The sequence below is a fragment of the Xyrauchen texanus genome, chromosome 8 (genome assembly GCF_025860055.1).
Source record: "Xyrauchen texanus isolate HMW12.3.18 chromosome 8, RBS_HiC_50CHRs, whole genome shotgun sequence".
NCBI classification, from domain to species: Eukaryota; Metazoa; Chordata; class Actinopteri; order Cypriniformes; family Catostomidae; genus Xyrauchen; species Xyrauchen texanus.
In genome coordinates, this window is record NC_068283.1 from 34926240 (window position 1) to 34944760 (window position 18521).

An 18521-nucleotide genomic window follows, 5' to 3' on the forward strand; every position below is an offset into this window, starting at 1 on the left:
TTTTTCAGCAGGTAAAATTCTGCCTGTTCTATTTTGCTTAAAAAAATTTGTTTACTCAAATTCATTGGTTCAAATTCAGTTGCAAATCCAACCTTCCACATCCAGAAACTGCAGGACAATCCGCAGATTAACGCTGTACAATCTCAACCTGACACTATTCGTTCTCACCAGTAGGTGGTGCAATTAGTTCGGGTGTTGACTGCTGAAGACCAAAGCCGTAAGCCGTGTACTTTTTGAGTTTGTTTTTCAAAATTTTTTGTGTATAGAAAATAGATCAATTAACTTAGCAAAAAATAAATAAATAAATAAATCCTCTCACTTTCAACTGCTTTTATTTTCAACAAACTTAAATATTTGTATGAACATAAAAAGATTCAGCAACAAAGACATAAACTGAACAAATTTCACAGAAATGGAATAATGTGTCCCTGAACAAAGGAGGTACTTTTGTTACTGTCAAAAGTAACAGTCAGTATCTGGTGGGGCCACCAGCTGCATTAAGTACTTTAGAGCATCTCCTCCTCATGGACTGCACCAGATTTGCCAGTTCTTACTGTGAGATGTTACTCCACTCTTCCACCAAGACACTTGCAAGTACCCAGACATTTCTGGGGGGGAATGGCCCTTGCCTCACCATCCGATCCAACAGGTCCCAGATGTGCTCAATAAAATTGAGATCCGGGCTCTTTCGCTGGCCATGGAAGAACACTGACATTCCTGTCTTGCAGGAAATCATGCATAGAACGAGCAGTATGGCTGGTGGCATTGTCATGCTGGAGGGTCATGTCAGGATGAGCCTGCAGGAAGGATACCACATGAGGGAGGAGGATGACTTCCTGTAACGCACAGCTTTGAGATTGCCTGCAATGACAACAAGCTCAGTCCAAGGATGCCGTGACACACCGCCCCAGACCATGATGGACCCTCCACCTCCAAATTGATCCCGCTCCAGAGTACAGGCCTCGGTGTAATGCCTATTCCTTCAACGATAAGCGTCTGACTATCACCCTTGGTGAGACAAAACCACAATTTGTCAGTGAAGAGCACTTTTTGCCAGTTCGGTCTGGTAAATGATAACTTGCCTAAAAAGAAACAAAAGAAAAATACTCTTCCCTGTCTCCCTCTATGAATAAACAGGAGAAAACTTTTATTAAATAAATCTGCAACCGCCTCCCCACTAAATCTCCCAATATAATAAACAAATCTTCTAACAAAAGTTAACTAAATTAGAACATATAAATGAGATAATTAAGAATATTTTCATCAACAACTGACTAACACCAGCATAGAAGAAAAAGACATCATCTGGGGGCAGGAGAGACAAAACGCTCCTATGAAGGATAAATGCACAACTCTATACTTTCAGTTGCTCACAATGCAACGTCTCATGCAGTGCTCAACCAATGCTGCCAACAGACAACTCTCTTCTCGCCTTCTGCCTTCCTTTTTATGTGAGCCACAGTCCTCTTAGCGGCCAATCACAGCAGGCAGGACTCTGAGATGGTAACGGGAAACAGGTGCCAGTAATTAGTACCTGCTCAGAGGAAAGTGGGAGAGACAAAAGGAAAAACTGATGGATAGAACACATCCAAATAGTGACAATTTACACACCACAAACACAGATGTAAATAAATTCATACAGGGATGGAACAATGTAAAATAATGAGTGGCGTTATTTAAGATGATCATAAAAGTTTAAGTTGCAACTTGTTATCTGGAAACTCTGGCAACACAGCCTATATTATTTGTATTGTTGCAAACAAAATACACATTAATTTATTCCCACTTATTCTATGTAAGGTTGCAAAAGTATTGAAGCCTATCCCAGGAACATGCATTTTTTATCTAACATTAGAAAAGATGAAAATATAGACATTACAGCTTTTTCTTCTGTTAATGCATGATTTTCTGTAAAGCTGCTTTAAAACGATGTGTGTTGTGAAAGGCACCATACAAATAAAATGTACTGACTTGACTTGAAAATGATCTTTGACTTTTACAAATGAAGATAAGCAAATGTCTCTGCTAGTAATTAATCATATGTTAGCCTATAAGATTATTTGAATGTTTATGTTCATGTCTGTCAATAGATTTCTGTGTAGAAGTGTTATTTATTATTATTTACTTCAGCGCCAGACATTAATACGCATATATTGACATAGTTCAGGAAACGCAATAAATCAATAAATGTATAAATAAATCAAGGTTCAGTTTTCACCACGGTACATTGTTAGATCAACATTGATGTTCCAGAAAATCAAAATGGAATAATTGCATCTTACATATTAATTTAATAAACTGTGGTCACCATACTTCATTATGCCAATGTCTACCTACACAGCAATCGTAAATGCATTTTCTTATAAATATATAAAAAAAATATTTTTATAAACAAGTTGTGTACATTATATTCATTATATATTTTGTTTAATTACATTATCTTTCAACTACACTGTAAAACCCGATAAGTTGAGAATACTCAAAACTTTTGTTGTAACCGATTACCCAAGAATATTTAAGTACCTATAATAAATGTTTTAATTAAACTGTAATTTAAAAAAATAAATTTTCAGCAAATTTTTTTTTGGATGACAGAGTTAGTGGTGAGGCAACAGGAAATGACAGGGAATGGAATCAGGAAAGGACCTCACAGCTGGGATTTGAACTCGGGTCACCCATGATGCATTTGCAACAAATGTCATGAGCGCAGCCTGCTAGGCTACAGATTTACTCAAAAACAACTAAATAACTGGTTTTGATTGCTACACGATAATGTTTATAAATTAGTAGTGCTATTCGGGATTACCGTGTACTAATATGTGTGTGTGTGTTTCACGAACAACGTCATAACTCCCTGCTTAACCACCATATTACAATGCATCGTTGGAGAAATAAACTAGCTACTAGTCACGTCTGTTTCCCAAAATCGTAGTAACTATGTCTCGCATCCATTGTTCGAACCACGTTGGATCAACAACATAGAACTGTCGTTAATGACGTTACGCAGGGGGAAGAGTAATAACTTCAGGGAAGATTAAACTGTAATAGCTCGTTTACACGTACACCAGAAAGACGTTTAATGCGAGAAAGCTGCTGAAGACACAAGATTGGCTTGCACCATTTAATGAGACAAATGCATTGTGCTGCTCTGTTAGCGAGAAGTCTCATGCAGTATCAGACTTCGGAGTGCTCCCAATGCACTTGAGCACAAAGGCACATGCGCACTCTTCAAATGGGTATGTTCTATTTAGAAGAGATCATCCCTATGCCCTATTCCAATCAAAGTCTTTACCATCCACTGTGACTGCAGTGTAGGGTGGAAATATGTGGGGCTCCAAAATAACAGCAATTTGGAAGTCACTTTTTAAGCCAGCTATCTATTAAGCTATCTATTATGATTGTTCTCCCTCCCTTAGGAGACTGATTTGTCCCATTTGGGACACAGCCAAAACTGCCACTTGTGCAATAACATGGACACTGCCTTTTTTTTTAAATGCATGTAAACATGATTAGTCTTCACAGAATGAAACATATGGAATAAAATATATAAAAGTCTCAGCGAAGTCAAATCAAGTTTAAAAGACTCACATGACTTGTAGTGCAAACAGAATAATAGTTAGCATTTTATTTGATCACCTCTCAATTTCTCCTGCTCTTGTTTTTGTGTACAGCTCATTCAATTACGGATTGCGTCTCTTGAGCGTGGCTGCGTGATGCAGCGCAGAGGGAACATTACCTCCACCCAGAAGACGTGTCCGTAATTTTGCATAGACATCAGATGCAGTTTTTTGTTGCACCGCTGTCAATATGCTACACTTAGATTATCCAGGATAGAAACAAAGATTATCGCTCACATGTGAATGGGTTCAAATTTCGAATCACAAGTTTTTAATTGCAGATGTGGGAGCACTACGCAATGAGTCTTGTTTCCCAAAAGCATTGTAAGCCAGGTAACGTGAATATATGCGATGTGAATCATAAGGGACTCTCACGTAGCCTAAAGTTTTTGTCTAGAAACTCAACAAATGCACACAGAACAGGATATTAAAATGACAGATATCAGTATTGATCTACTCATAGACCTGTCTAAATATGAATAAATCATCTGGTTAGAGTTCAGTTTACAGTGTACTTGTCACGATTCCCTGTTGTCCTCACTGTGTTCTCTGTTTCTCTTGTCACGTCTCCATGCGGTCCGTCCCGTGTTTTCTGTTTCACCTAACACGCTCCCTGTCATTTCTTCCTTGTTGTCCGCCTGTGTTTCACTCTCTCTGTTAAAAACTACACTTACCTTCTTCCTCACTCCTCATCACCGCTGTCACAGCGTTATTGTCCGCACCTGTCGCTTGTTTTGTTATCACTGTGTCTGTCTACTTAAACCCCGTCGTTTCCTCTCTCCGTTGTCGATCGTTACCGTTTCATGTTTATGCCTATGTGTAACCTCTCGTGCTTTCTCCAGGTTTTCCCAGCCCGTCGTGGATGCCCTGTCGTCTCGTGTTCCGCTCTGTGTTAGTTTGTGTTGGTTTACTTTTCCCCTCGTGGACTTCTTATTTGCTCCAGTGTGTATTCCCTCGTGTTTGATCAGTTTCATTGTGTTTTCAGTTGCCTGTTTTTCCCATTGTGGACTTTGCTTTGTGTTTACCCTTTTATTTATTATATGTTAAATAAAAACCGCATTTGGATCCGCACCTCTTGTCTTCCCATTCTTCAAGTGTGACAGTACTTGTAGCCTTTCTGCCAATATGCAGCATGCAATTTGTTACTGCCTTGTAAAAAGACTGTATGCGAGCCAATTTTATCCAGTCATTGGGGGAAGAAAGAAGAGGAGGAGGATGAAGAGAGAGAGAGAGAGAGAGAGAGAGAAGGAATCTCTCATTGCACATCTACTCTACTCCTGTTAACCATATTAAAATTATTTATTAAGGCATATTTATGTATTAAACAGTGTGGTCACATTACTCACAATGTCTTAATCTGTTTAATAATAATTTATGTTATTCATAATAATAGCAATTGGGTAATAATGCATAAAATAGATATATAAATGGATGAATAGATCAAATAAAATGAGAGAGAGTAGAAAAATGTCAATGGCTGGGTTTCCCAATAACGTTGCATCTTAAGCTTTTACGATCATCTTAACTAATGCCCTAGAGAGAATATGTGATCACAAATAACCTACTACACATAGTGAAAAGGTCAGTGTCTAGTTAAACTCGCTCAGATAGATAATACAAATTCAATCGTTTAAAAGACACAAAATTACAAAATTCCCATACACACTTCTTACAACAAATAATGCATTTTAAAACACTTCCCCTTATCCAGACCCCACCACAGGGTCTGAAGGGAGAACATGACTGTGTCTATGCCATCCCATGGGAACTGGTCATTCTTTTTTATCAGCGCAGGCGCTCTCTCTCAGCCACGGCACCCAGATATTAGGACACACTTGCACTTAGTGTATAACATTTACATTTACGCATTTGGCAGATGCTTTTATCCAATCCCCCAGGAGCAACCTGGAGTTAAGTGCCTTGCTCAAGGCTGTGGGGATCGAACCAGTGACCTTCTGATTACCAGTTTACCAGTTATGTACTTTAGACCACTACACCACCACTCCATAACCGCTTGGAGAAATAGCACTACTGCCTCTGAAGGTCCAGGCATAGACAAATTCAGCCATTGCATACATCTCCCGATCTTACTATCTTTGTCATTTTGAGCGACCGAAAACATCCCCACCTTTTGTGAGCTATACGGCTAAGTTAATCACACATCATGGCTCTCTCCTCTTTTCAAATCCACACTTTCTTTTTATTCCTTTTCTGTCGACTTTCCAAATCCAATTCGGATACAGGTCAGTTCCCATCCACGCAAGGGGGAGGAGATTAGAGAAACACTGCATACAGAATTACCTGAGCTACCTAGAACTCACAAGTAAAAAAATAATAATTTCCTAGTATGACGAGAAATCCCCCAATTTTATTACAATATGTAGCTGCAACAAAAGCTGAGCAGCGGTGGATAACTTTTCTGTTGCAAGGCATTGATGAACTGATGATGTTGCGGGTTGACCAATCTTTCCAGACAAACCACGGCTGTTCTCTCGACCTGTAGCTTTGGTCTTCAGCATTCAACACCCGAACGCATTGCACCACCTACTGGTGAGAACGAATAGTGTCAGGTTGAGATTGTACATCGTTAATCTGCGGATTGTCCTGCAGTTTCTGGATGTGGAAGGTTGGATTTCCAACTGAATTTGAACCAATGAATTTGAGGACATGAATTTTGTTAAGCGAAATAGAACAGGCTGAATTTTACCTGTTGAAAAATCGAGATTGTATTTTCAAATGAACTGAATATTTTGGAAATGAAATTTGGAAGGTGAATATATACAATTGAATTTTGAATAAAGAAATTTGTTGTGAAATGTTTCCAAGTGAAATATTCAATGCTTAAAAATACAATTTTGTTAAAATTCAGCCTCGCAAAATGCATACACTGTAAACACAATGGATTTAATGCATTATGTTTTCCGATTAGAGCAATTCAATATGCTTTTATGCTTCAAAGACTTTAGTCATAATTTTAGCTCCATGAACAAATATGTCCAGGAATGTTTCACAAGTTGTTTGGAATCTAAAGTGAGTAAAATATTGTTTAGGATTCATGTTGTGTGCCCTGTTCTTTCAGTTTTATGTTACACTCATGTTTGGTCACTGTTTAATACACACTATGGTGGAATGAGAGGGATCTGTAAATTCTGTAAATCAATTCCATGTGATTCCAAGTTTTTAGCATATAGTTAAGGTTAAATATACACACTAGGGTCAAACCCACATGTGATATGAGCTCACATATTGATTGCAGCCTTATTAATATTTCTGTGGTGTTTTTGGTCATATTGCATACTTTGGATGACCTAATAGATGGAATGCAGTGCCAGATCATCCAGCAAATGTTCAGAATAAACATTACATAATTTAAACTAATTTTGTGCCTAATTAAAGAAATTTAATTGGTGGATCGGTCAATAACCAAACATCAAACAAAAAAAGTTGCACACCTCATTATTTTGTGTACGTGTCTGTTTGTTTTCCAGATAATGTGTACAGAGAATGTCTTGCCAATGGTACCTGGGCAAAGAAGGGCAACTACTCCCAATGTCAAGAAATCCTTAACGAGGAGGTATGTGGTTCCATTCAGACTAGTTCATTGTTCAAAAGACACTTTATTACAGTTACAGGTAGCATAGTTATTTTAAATAAAATAATGGTTGTACAGTAAATTTGAATGACTGTTTATTTATACTGTATATGCACTGTCCACATTGAAAATCGTCATGGTTACTGTTGTAACCTCCGTTCCCCGATGGAAGGAACGAGATGTTGTGTCGAATGAAGTGACACAAGGGGTCTTCCTGGGACGCCAAACATACCTCTGAACCTTAGAAAAGGCCAATGTCAAGTTGGCAGACAGAATTTGCATGCCCCGCCCCCGGACATATGGGTATAAAGGGAAGAGGGGCAGTGAGTGCCAGTCAGGATTTTGCACTGAGGGGCCGAAAATAAGGTACAGCCGTTTACAGTGGTAAGTCTAGTGCTGTGGCAGGAGGGACACAACGTCTCGTTCCTTCCCTCGGGGAACGGAGGTTACAACAGTAACCTGTCACTCACTCGACGTTGTGTCAAATGAAGTGACACAAGGGATCCCATCTAAAAACGCCACGCACTGAGCGTGTTACGTGAACCAGAGGCACGTAGCCTGCCGTCTTCAGGGAGAGGACCTTGAGCTCAACTGAATCTAGCGGCTCGAAGGGGGGTCTCTGAAGGCCCAAGAGGACAACAGAGAGATCCCAGTGGGGAACAGGCTAGGCCGGGGGGGGTTCAGTCTCTGGGCGCCTTTCAGGAACCTGATAATCAAGTCGTGCTTACCTAGGGACTTGCCATCTACTGTGTCGTGGTGGGCTGCGATAGCTGCTACGTACACCTTCAAGGTGGAGGGGGACAGCCTCCCCTCCAGCCTTTCCTGCAGGAATGAAAGCACTGACCGAACTGCACACCTCTGCGGGTCTTCGGCTCGAGAAGAATACCAATTCGCGAACAAGCGCCACTTTAGGGCATAAAGTTGCCTGGTGGATGGAGCTCTGGCTTGGTTGATCATGTCTACGACTGCAGGTGATAGACACACTTGATCTTCCACATCCCGTCCAGGGGCCAGACGTGGATGTTCCACGTGCCCATTGCACACGGCTCCCCAACCCTGTCATGAGGTGTCTGTGGTCACCACGACATGTCTGGACACCTGCTGCAAGGGGACTCGGGTCCGCAGAAAGCAGAGGTCTGTCCAAGGGTTGAAAGTCTGACGGCAAGAAGGGATGATTCTCACACGGTATGTGCTGTGGCGCCATGCCCATCTCGGGACTCGAGTCTGTAGCCAGTGCTGAAGCGGTCTCATATGCATTATCCCAAATGGCGTGGCTGAGGATGCCATATGCCCCAGGAGCATCTGGAATTGTTTTAGAGGAAACGCAGTGCCGGGCTCGAAGTGAGCGAGGCCCCTGAGCACTGACTGAGCGCGCTCGTAGGCGAGACGCGCTGTCATTGAGACTGAGTCCAATTCCATTCCGAGAAAGGAGATGCTCTGAACGAGCTTGCTGAACGGGACGAGCTTGCTCTTTTCCCAGTTGACCTGAAGCCCTAGACAGCTGTGATGCTTGAGCACCTGGTCCCTGTGTGCGCACAGTAACTCTCGAGAGTGAGCCAGGATGAGCCAGTCGTCGAGGTAATTGAGTATGCGGATTCCCACTTCCCTTAGCGGGGCAAGAGCTGCCTCTGCGATCTTCGTGAAGAGTCGAGGGGACAGGCCTAAGGGGAGGACCTTGTACTGATACGCCTGGCCGTTCGAACGCAAACCGTATGAAGGGTCGGTGTCGTGGCAGAATGGAGACGTGGAAGTATGCGTCCATCAGGTTTACTGCCGCCAACCAATCTAGCTGTCGAACGCAGGTAAGAATCTGTTTCTGCGTGAGCATTTTGAACAGGAGTCTGTGTAAATTCGCAGGATCAAGATTGGTCATAACCCGCTTTTTTTTTGGGTATGATGAAGTAAGGGCTGTAGAAACCCTTCTCCATCTCAGCTGGAGGGTCGGGCTCTATCCCATCCTTGAGGAGCAGGGTCTTGATCTCTGCTCGTGAGGCGCTGGCTTTCTCGCCGCACACGGAAGTGGAGCGAACACCGCTGAAACGAGGTGGGAGTTGGGCGAACTGAATCGCGTAGCCGAGTCGGATGGTCCTGTGCAGCCAGTGCAACAGATTGGAAAGTGAAAGCCTCGCATCCAAACTCTGCGTGAGGGACACTAACGGGACGATCGCTTTTGACATACCAGGCGGGGCTTCGCGGCGTTTGTCTCAAAGCACTTACCTTGCTCCGTGCACCCAGCAGGGGGTGGGTTAAAGACTGAGGAAGAGGTCCTAGAGAGGCGTCTTTGGAACTCGTCATCGCTGGCCTGCCAGGGCTGAGCAGTCCTGGGGCCGGAGGCAAGGGAACTGCGTCCGGGGAGCCAGGACTGTAGAGTTTTGGGGCCGGGGTGGCGTGAGAACGGCGCGCTCCGGCTGAATGACCCATAGGATGACCCCTATGACCCTCCGAAGAAAAATTCTGACTGGCACTCGCTTCCCCGCTTCCCTTTATACCCATATGTCCGGGGTGGGGCATGCAAATTCTGTCTGCCTACTTGACATTGGCCTTTTCTCAGGTTCAGAGGTACATTTGGCATCCCAGGAAGACCCGTTGTGTCACTTCATTCGACACATCGTCGAGTGAGTGACAGAAGAGGAACTGAAATTTAAATTCCCTTTATAAATCTGGATATAAACAAAATATTTGAAGATTTTGAAACATATAAAACCAAGAAATGTTATGTAAAAATTATCAAGAAATATTTAAGATTCTCATTTGTGAAATGTAATCAAATATGTGATGTTGACCATGGAAAAAAAACAACAACAAAAAACTGTTCAGTAACATCACAAAATGCTTTTTTGAACTTTCTCAAATCATCTCTAGTTCATGCAGTCTAGGAAGTTAAAGGGCAACAAGGAAATCATGAAATTATTTCAATTCAACTTTACTCTCAAATTCTTATGCTGACAATATAATTTGTAATGGAAACTTTTGTTGAAAATAATGCAAAATTACAGGATTTTCAATAGTGGAGTCAGAATTTTGAACCCTACTATATATACTAATGTTTATACATGTATATAATGCAGACATCTTCTTTGCTCTCTGGATCAGGTTTTTTCACATTGTTACTAGTTTATAAGTGCTAGTTTAAAAAGATTGAATGTTGATGTGGTATTACAATGACCCTTGATGTACTTGAATCTAACGTCTGTCTTAAAGGTTTTATTAAATAAGTGATATGTTTCAGTAATGCTATATTTTAGTTCTTTACTCTGTAAGCTTGCTGTGAAATCTTCAAAGACCCACGATAGACCTCATGCGTTCTTGTTGAGGTGTCAATTTGAATCAAGACTGCCATTTGACCATATTTATGGAGTGATTTCAAGCAATACAACTCCAAGTAAATTCTTCTGATTAAATTTTTTTTTTGGTGTTTGTTCCAATGATAAAAGAAATTCAATGGGTTTGGAACAACATGAAGGTGAATAAATGGTGACGGATTTTTCAATGTGTGTGAACTATCACTTTTTACATATTTTTGTGACTTTTTACATATTTTTGAAACCATATGTTTTCATCAAAACATTATAGAGGCCAAGTAAAAGACCATCCTCCTACTAAACCTTTTAAATCTTAATTTATTGTATTACTTGTCTTATTGTATAACATGTCTTACAACAAACCAGCTGTAATCTATTCACAGGCAAAACTCAGTTTGAAACAAATGTGTGTCTGTTGAACAGACATTGATGCTACACGTCTCCAAGATTCATTAGCTGTCCTTTGGATGTAATGGAAGTAACATGGGGGGATTAATAATGCATGGACTTTTATCTTCCCTCAAAGGAAGCAATTTAACAAGACATTCTAAGCCACAGTTCACAAAGAGCTGGTAAAAAGAGAAATCACTCATCCAATCAGCGGGATGGAGGAGTAAGGTAGCTGGCAAAATTCTGAGATGTATTTTTAGACAGCAGGGAGGGCTTCCACCACAGCAAGTGGCTTACTGGAGCATGTTATTACCAATAAATACTCTTATTGAGTTGCCGATAAAGTTTTTTCTCATTACTGAGAAAACTGTTGGAATTCATGTTTTACCAATAGAGAAGAGACTTTTAATGATGCCCTGTTTCTTTTCTTTTTTCTCTTTTTTTTGTACACTTGATCTGTCAGAGCCGTGACCTTGTGGTTAGCCCACATGCTGCAGACATGATAAATATTGCTTTGAAAAAGCTGGTTCGAATCATGTTCTGTTGCCATTCTGCTGCTCTGTGCCTTGAAAAGCCTATAGGTGTCACGAACCCCGCTCCCTCGCTCCGCCCCCTTGAGCTCGTACGCTCTTTTTCCTCCCTCGGGTTTCCACGCCCATTTTTCTCGTTTGAGATTGCACACTCGTTTTGCTATTACGAGCTCTCATGCTCATTAGCAGGTCTCCCTCCTCGCTCGCTTCCCGCTCCCAATCCCCAGAACATTATGACCACCTGCACTCGCGTCATCTGCACTCCTGCACATTAGTTTCACCTGCACTCGTCTCATCACCTTTCATTGTTTACACCTGCACTCGTCACTATAAATACCACAGCACTTCCGTTTCACGGGTGTTGGTTATTGTATTTAGATTCCCGTGTCTTTGCCCCCCGCTAGTCTTGTCTAGTTTTGACCCCCCTTTGATTCGTTACCCCTTAGCTTGCCAGCTCTCTTGTTCCCCTAGCTCCCCTGTTTAGTCCTTCCCGCTACTCATTCTGATTACCCCGGCTTTGACCCTACGCTTTCCTCGACCTCTCTCTTTGGATTTGCCCCCTTGTTTATACTTTGATTCCCCGGCTCTCGACCCTACGCTTACCTCGACCATTCTCCCTCTGGATTTTCACCACTGTACCTTCGTCTGCTCTTTAAAAATAAAAGCAGTTTTGATTTACATTGTGACTGTCTCGTCTTGTGTGTGTGTGAGCGGGTTACAAAATAACCAACCTCACCGTAGACAGTCACAATGCCCCGCGCTAAGGATTCGCGCAGCTCACTAGAGCGGAGAAGCACGTCACATTCGGCGCGAGGAGCTACAGTGTGGAGAGATGACCACGCGCTCACGGCCCAGGGGCAGCAGGTATGCGCTATTTCTGATTTGTTTCACCCTATTTCACCTGTGTCTGCCCCTGAGCCCGTTTATGCCTCCAGTGCATTTCTGAGCGCCGTGCACTCTCCACCCCCGGAGAGGTTTTATGGCTCTTCGGACGCTGACCAAGGGTTTTTTTATGCGAGGCAGCGGTTGTGTAACTCATAACCCTGCCCTCGACATTATGGAGCCAGCGGCCCTACTCGTGGGGTTGCGTCAGGGGAGTCAACCCTTGGAGGTTTATGTTGTGGATTTTTGTGCCCTGGCCAACCAGGTGAATTTTAATGAGGTGGCTCTGAAAACCATTTTTCAACATGGACTGAATGAGCCAGCCTCATCATTCATGCCTGGTGGTCGCTGCTCCCTTAACCTGGCTCAGTTTATTGACCTCGCCCTACTGTACGCTGGTTCCTCGTTTACTGTAGGGGAGGCAGACACTGAACCAGCGTTCCCTACCACGGCCCCCGTCTTGAAGCCAGACACGACCCCAGTCCCGAGGCCTGTCACAGCCCCAGCCTCGAAGCCTGGCACGGCCAGCGAGTCAACGCCCATGCCTGCCACGGCCAACGAGCCAGCGCCCACGGCCCACGAGCCAGCGCCATGCCGCCACGCCACGAGCCAGCGCCGTGCCGCCACGACCAACGAGCCAGCGCCCATGCCCGCCACGGCCAACGAGCCAGCGCCCATGCCCGCCACGGTCAGCGAGCCAGCGCCTGTAGCCTCGACCGCCCCAGAGCCAGCGCCTGTAGCCTCGACCGTCCCCATGGCCACGTCCCCTGTTGGCCGAAGACGTAAGAGAAGGAAGAGGGCCCCTTCTCCCCAGTCTCGTCTTGTGCTCAAGACCGCAGAGGTTCCCTCAGAGTCTTCCACGGCTCTGCCGGGTTCTGCTCCACCCCCAGAGTCTTCCACGGCTCTGCCAGCCTCTGCTCGCCCCTCAGAGCCCTCGCGGCCTCCGCCTCTCGAGTCTCCCAAGGCTCCTCCTCCCAAGCCTCCCAGGGCTCCTCAAGCCTCCCAGGGCTCTTCCTCTCGAGCCTCCCAGAGCGCCGCCTCTCAGGGCTTCTCCCCTCGAGTCTTTCATGGCTCCACCCCTCAAGCCTCCCAGGGCTTCTCCTCACGAGTCTTTCATGGCTCCACCCCTCAAGCCTCTCACGGCTTCGCCTCACGAGTCTTTCATGGCTCCACCCCTCAAGCCTCTCACGGCTTCGCCTCTCGAGTCTCTCAGGGCTCCTCCCCCTCCTTCCAAGCCTCTCAGGGCTTCTCCTCTAGAGTCTTTCATGGCTCCTCCTCCCCTCGAGCCTCTCAGGGCTCCTCCTCCCCTCGAGCCTCTCAGGGCTCCGTCCCTCGAGTCTTTCATGGCTCCACCCCTCAAGCCTCTCACGGCTTCGCCTCTCGAGTCTCTCAGGGCTCCTCCCCTCTCAAGCCTCTCAGGGCTTCCCCTCTCGAGTCTCTAAGGGCTTCTCCTCTCGAGTCTTTCAGGGCTCCACCTCCTTCCAAGCCTCTCAGGGCTTCGTCTTTCGAGTCTTTCATGGCTCCCCCCTCAAGCCTCTCGAGCCTTCCAGGTCCCCACCTCTAGAGCCTCTCGAGTCTTCCACGACCTTTTTCCCCGAGCCTCTCACGGCTCTACTCCCAGAGACTCCCGAGCCTCCTACGGCTCTGCCTCTCGAGCCTCCTACGGCTCCGCCTCTCGAGCCTCCTACGGCTCCGCCTCCCGGGCCTCCTACGGCTCCCCCTCCAGAGCCTCCCACGGCTCCACCTCCCGAGCCTCTCACGGCTCTGCTCCCAAAGACTCCAGAGCTTTCTACGGCTCCGCCTCTCGGGCCTCCTACGGCTCCCCCTCCAGAGCCTCCCACGGCTCCACCTCCCGAGCCTCTCACGGCTCTGATCCCAAAGACTCCAGAGCTTTCTAGAGCTCCGCCCCTCGAGCCTGCTACGGCTCTACCCCCCGAGACTACAGAGCCTGCCAGGTTGTCGCCTCAGGGACCTCCCACGGCGCCACCTCCCTTGGCTCCACCTCCAGAGCCTTCCAGGCCTACTTCGCTAGAGCCTCCCACGGCGCCACCGTCATCGGCTCCACCTCCTGAGCCTTCCAGGCCTTCGCCCCTAAAGCCTCCTTCGGCTCCACCTCCAGAGCCTTCCAGGCCTACCTCGCTAGAGCCGCCCACGGCGCCACCATCATTGGCTCCGTCTCCTGAGCCTTCCAGGCCTTTGCCCCTAAAGCCTCCTTCGGCTCCACCTCCAGAGCCTTCCAGGCCTCCGCCTCTAGAGCCTCCTGCGGCACCACCTCCCTCTGCCCTGTCTCTTGGGCTCCCCATGGCGCCGCCTCCTCAGCCTCTCAGTACCCCGCCTGCCGAGTCTCTCACAGCTCCGTCTTCCAAGGCTCCGTCTCACAAGTCCTCCACGGCTCCGCCTTTCACGGCTCTTCCCTGGCCCCCTGACCCTGTCCGGTGGCCCCCTGACACTCTCCCTGTCCTGTGGCCTCTTCCCTGGCCTCCTGACCCTGTTCCTGTCCGGTGGTCACCTTCCAGACCCCCGGACCCAGTCCCTGTCCTCCAGTCGCCTTCCAGACCCTCTGACCCAGTCTCTGCCCTATGGCTGCCCCCTAGAGCTCCCGACCACCCGCCTGTCCACTATGTTCCCCCTGACCTTACCTTGAACTGCCCCATGGACTGTCTCATTTCCCTCTGTGCCCCTTGGACTGCCCTCAATTTTTGTTTGTGTGTTTTGTGGGTTGTCTGTTCAGGGTTTTTTTTGTTTGTTGGGTTCGTCCAGCACCACTTCCCAGAGGTCGCGCTCCTCGCAACCGAGCGCGGCCGTCAGGAGCCATCCGTTTCAGAGGGAGGAGTACTGTCACGAACCCCGCTCCGCCCCCTTGAGCTTGTACGCTCTTTTTCCTCCCTCGGGCTTCCACGCCCGTTTTGCTCGTTTGAGATTGCACACTCGTTTTGCTATTACGAGCTCCCATGCTCATTAGCAGGTCTCCCTCCTCGCTCGCTTCCTGCTCCCAATCCCCAGAACATTATGACCACCTGCACTCGCGTCATCTGCACTCCTGCACATTAGTTTCACCTGCACTCGTCTCATCACCTTTCATTGTTTACACCTGCACTCGTCACTATAAATACCACAGCACTTCCGTTTCACGGGTGTTGGTTATTGTATTTAGATTCCCGTGTCTTTGCCCCCCGCTAGTCTCGTCTAGTTTTGACCCCCCTTTGATTCGTTACCCCTTAGCTTGCCAGCTCTCTTGTTCCCCTAGCTCCCCTGTTTAGTCCTTCCCGCTACTCATTCTGATTACCCCGGCTTTGACCCTACGCTTTCCTCAACATCTCTCTTTGGATTTGCCCCCTTGTTTATACTTTGATTCCCCGGCTCTCGATCCTACGCTTACCTCGACCATTCTCCCTCTGGATTTTCCCCACTGTACCTTCGTCTGCTCTTTAAAAATAAAAGCAGTTTTGATTTACATTGTGACTGTCTCGTCTTGTGTGTGTGTGTGAGCAGGTTACAATAGGCTATTTAATGACACAAGGCTATTTAATGGCTGAGAACAGATATTTAATATATTATGAGGATTCTGGTGAGTTACCTTAGCTATTTTTGACAATTTAAAAACCAAATAGACATATAAACAATAGAATGGACAAATTGGGGTATTTTTTTATTCCTAGCCAAATTTGCTGCCTTATTTGGACAGATGAGAATGACGGATAAAAGTGATGGAGATAGGTATCGTGACTCTCTATGGTTTATGGTTTACTGTCAATAAAATAGCTTTTTTTCTCTCTGATTGTATTTGATTGTATACTCTGAAGATGTGGACCAATCGCAGTAAAAAGGTGTTTAGCAGCCGATGAAATGTTTTCCTGAAAGTTCGCCCTGGCGAGCTGTTACTAACCACTGAAAAAAATACTCAAATACACCTTGTTTTTGGACACATTTTGTCCTATCTGTCCTATATTTGGACTTGCTGCTGTGGGGAAAATATAAAGGGGAGCAAATCTGCATTGCAGAACATTTTAAACATGCCTGGTAAAATAATAACATAAATGTTTTCCCTGCCATTCTCAATCAAGTTATATTTTAGTATATAAATTAAAATGAATATTACAAATATTTAAATGTTTTTTTCTTTGAAAGGGTTCACCTAAAATGATAATTCTGACATAATTTACTCTCATGTTGTTCCAAACCCATGACTTGGTTATCTGTAATGCAATGAAAGTGAATGGTGACTGAGGCTAATATTCTGCTTTGTATCTCATGTTATGTTCCAACTTTTCCAGAGAGCATATCCTAGGCAATTCACAAGACTCCTCACTTTAACATGAGGTGAAATGTCAAGCATATTAGACATTATACATTTGGGTGCAATGAGTGACAAAATTAATATTAATTAATTAATTAATTAATTATTATAATTTTTTTTAGATATTAAAAACATTCTCCTTTCAAGCTTAATATGCAGAGAACGACAAGTAAGCAATTCGTAGGAATCTAATTTATTTACTTCTAATTAATTCAGTTTCATTAAACCAACATAATTTTGTTGGATTAGGTCAAACCAATTTACTATAGTTGGTTTAACTCAACTTTATTAGGTTTATCAAACTTATTTTTATGTTGGTCTAATGTATTGTAGTACTTTACTATGGTTTATTTAATTAATTGTATAATTAATATATTTTTTAATCATAAGTATATGCTAGGTGAGCAAGTTTAAAGACAGTGAAACTGTCAGTTTGATAGCAACTTCTTACAGAGCTAAGCAGCATTCAAATCAAACATCTCTTGAAAGTGCAAGTCCTCACTGTCTTCACCACACTGGTAACCCTTCAAACGCCAGCCAAACAAACACTACTTAAAAAAAAAATCCATGTAGACCTTACTCAAATATATTAAGTTAACTTAAATTTTACACATTTAATTGAATTTAACATAATTCATTCAAGTTCAGACAAAATGTTCTAGAATTGTGTTGCTTTAATTAATTTGAATTAAGTAGAGTTAACAACCTGTAAAAATATTTTTTTGAGTGGAGGATGATTCCCACCAAAAGTGTAAAGACAATGAAATTGTCTTTGAAAAATGAAAACATTGCTCTATTTTTCTGAGCATCCTGACCAGCCTGACAGAGCAGCATTGGCTCAACCAATCTGGGGAGGGTCTCTCTGTTATTCTGACCAAATTATATATATATATATATATATATATATATATATATATATATATATATATATATATATATATATATATATATATATATATATATAAATAATAAATATTCAGATAATTAAAATGCATTACATTCTTGTGGCAGATGAGTTAATTATTGATAAGACAATACAAAACGCGGCTTTAGAATACAATGTATTATTTACTACCATATTATTGATCATAAGTCAATCATTGGCACACAGTTCACAGCAATCCATCTCACAAGTGAATTTGTCAATCAGATTGAGATTTATTATGAGGGCTTGTTTAAGGACCCGTCCATTTAAACCCGCGTCAGACATTTTTTTATTTTTTATTATGCTTACAAACTTTTACATCTAAAGCCAAGAGGTATATTAAAACAAACAACAACAAAAAGGAAAATAAATAAAAAACAGTTTAATAAAAATATCAAATTGTTTACATATTTCAATACACTTTACAGCTTTCTTGTTACTCAGATTGGAAATTGTTCTTAGGTATTGCTGAACCTCTGAATTAAACATTAAAACTAATGTTTTATTACCACCATACTTACATTTACATTTATGCATTTGGCAGACACTTTTATCCAAAGCGACTTACAGTGCACTTATTACAGGGACAATCCCCCCCGGAGCAACCTGGAGTTAAGTGCCTTGCTCAAGGACACAATGGTGGTGGCTGTGGGGATCGAACCAGCGACCTTCTGATTATCAGACTACCAGTTATGTGCTTAGACCACTTCACCACCACTACTCCTTACTTACATTTATGAATACTAAACTTTGCTAACAAAAGCAGAACATAAATCAAATAATATTCCTTATGAAGAGACATGTCATAGCTAAAAAAAAAAAAACTAATAAAACATTTTAAAAACAAAGTTGAAAGCTGGGAATAATATGATCTCTAACAATCTTGCAGAAATCAGACCAAACACAAGTCGAGTTGGGACAAAATAAATGAAAAAATGTTTCCGCCTGCAGACCACAAAATGTACAGAATATATCGACATCACAAT

At 43.7% G+C, this 18521-nt stretch overlaps 1 protein-coding gene across 1 annotated transcript in view; it reads left to right on the plus strand.

The window, feature by feature from the left end:
* The window catches only part of LOC127647742 (corticotropin-releasing factor receptor 1-like), a 197074-nt gene that overhangs the window by 97750 nt on the left and 80803 nt on the right, over positions 1-18521 (plus strand). The window contains exon 5 of the mRNA XM_052132185.1: positions 7106-7191. Within this exon, the coding sequence (XP_051988145.1) occupies positions 7106-7191 (86 nt within the window). The remainder of the gene's footprint in view (positions 1-7105; positions 7192-18521) is intronic.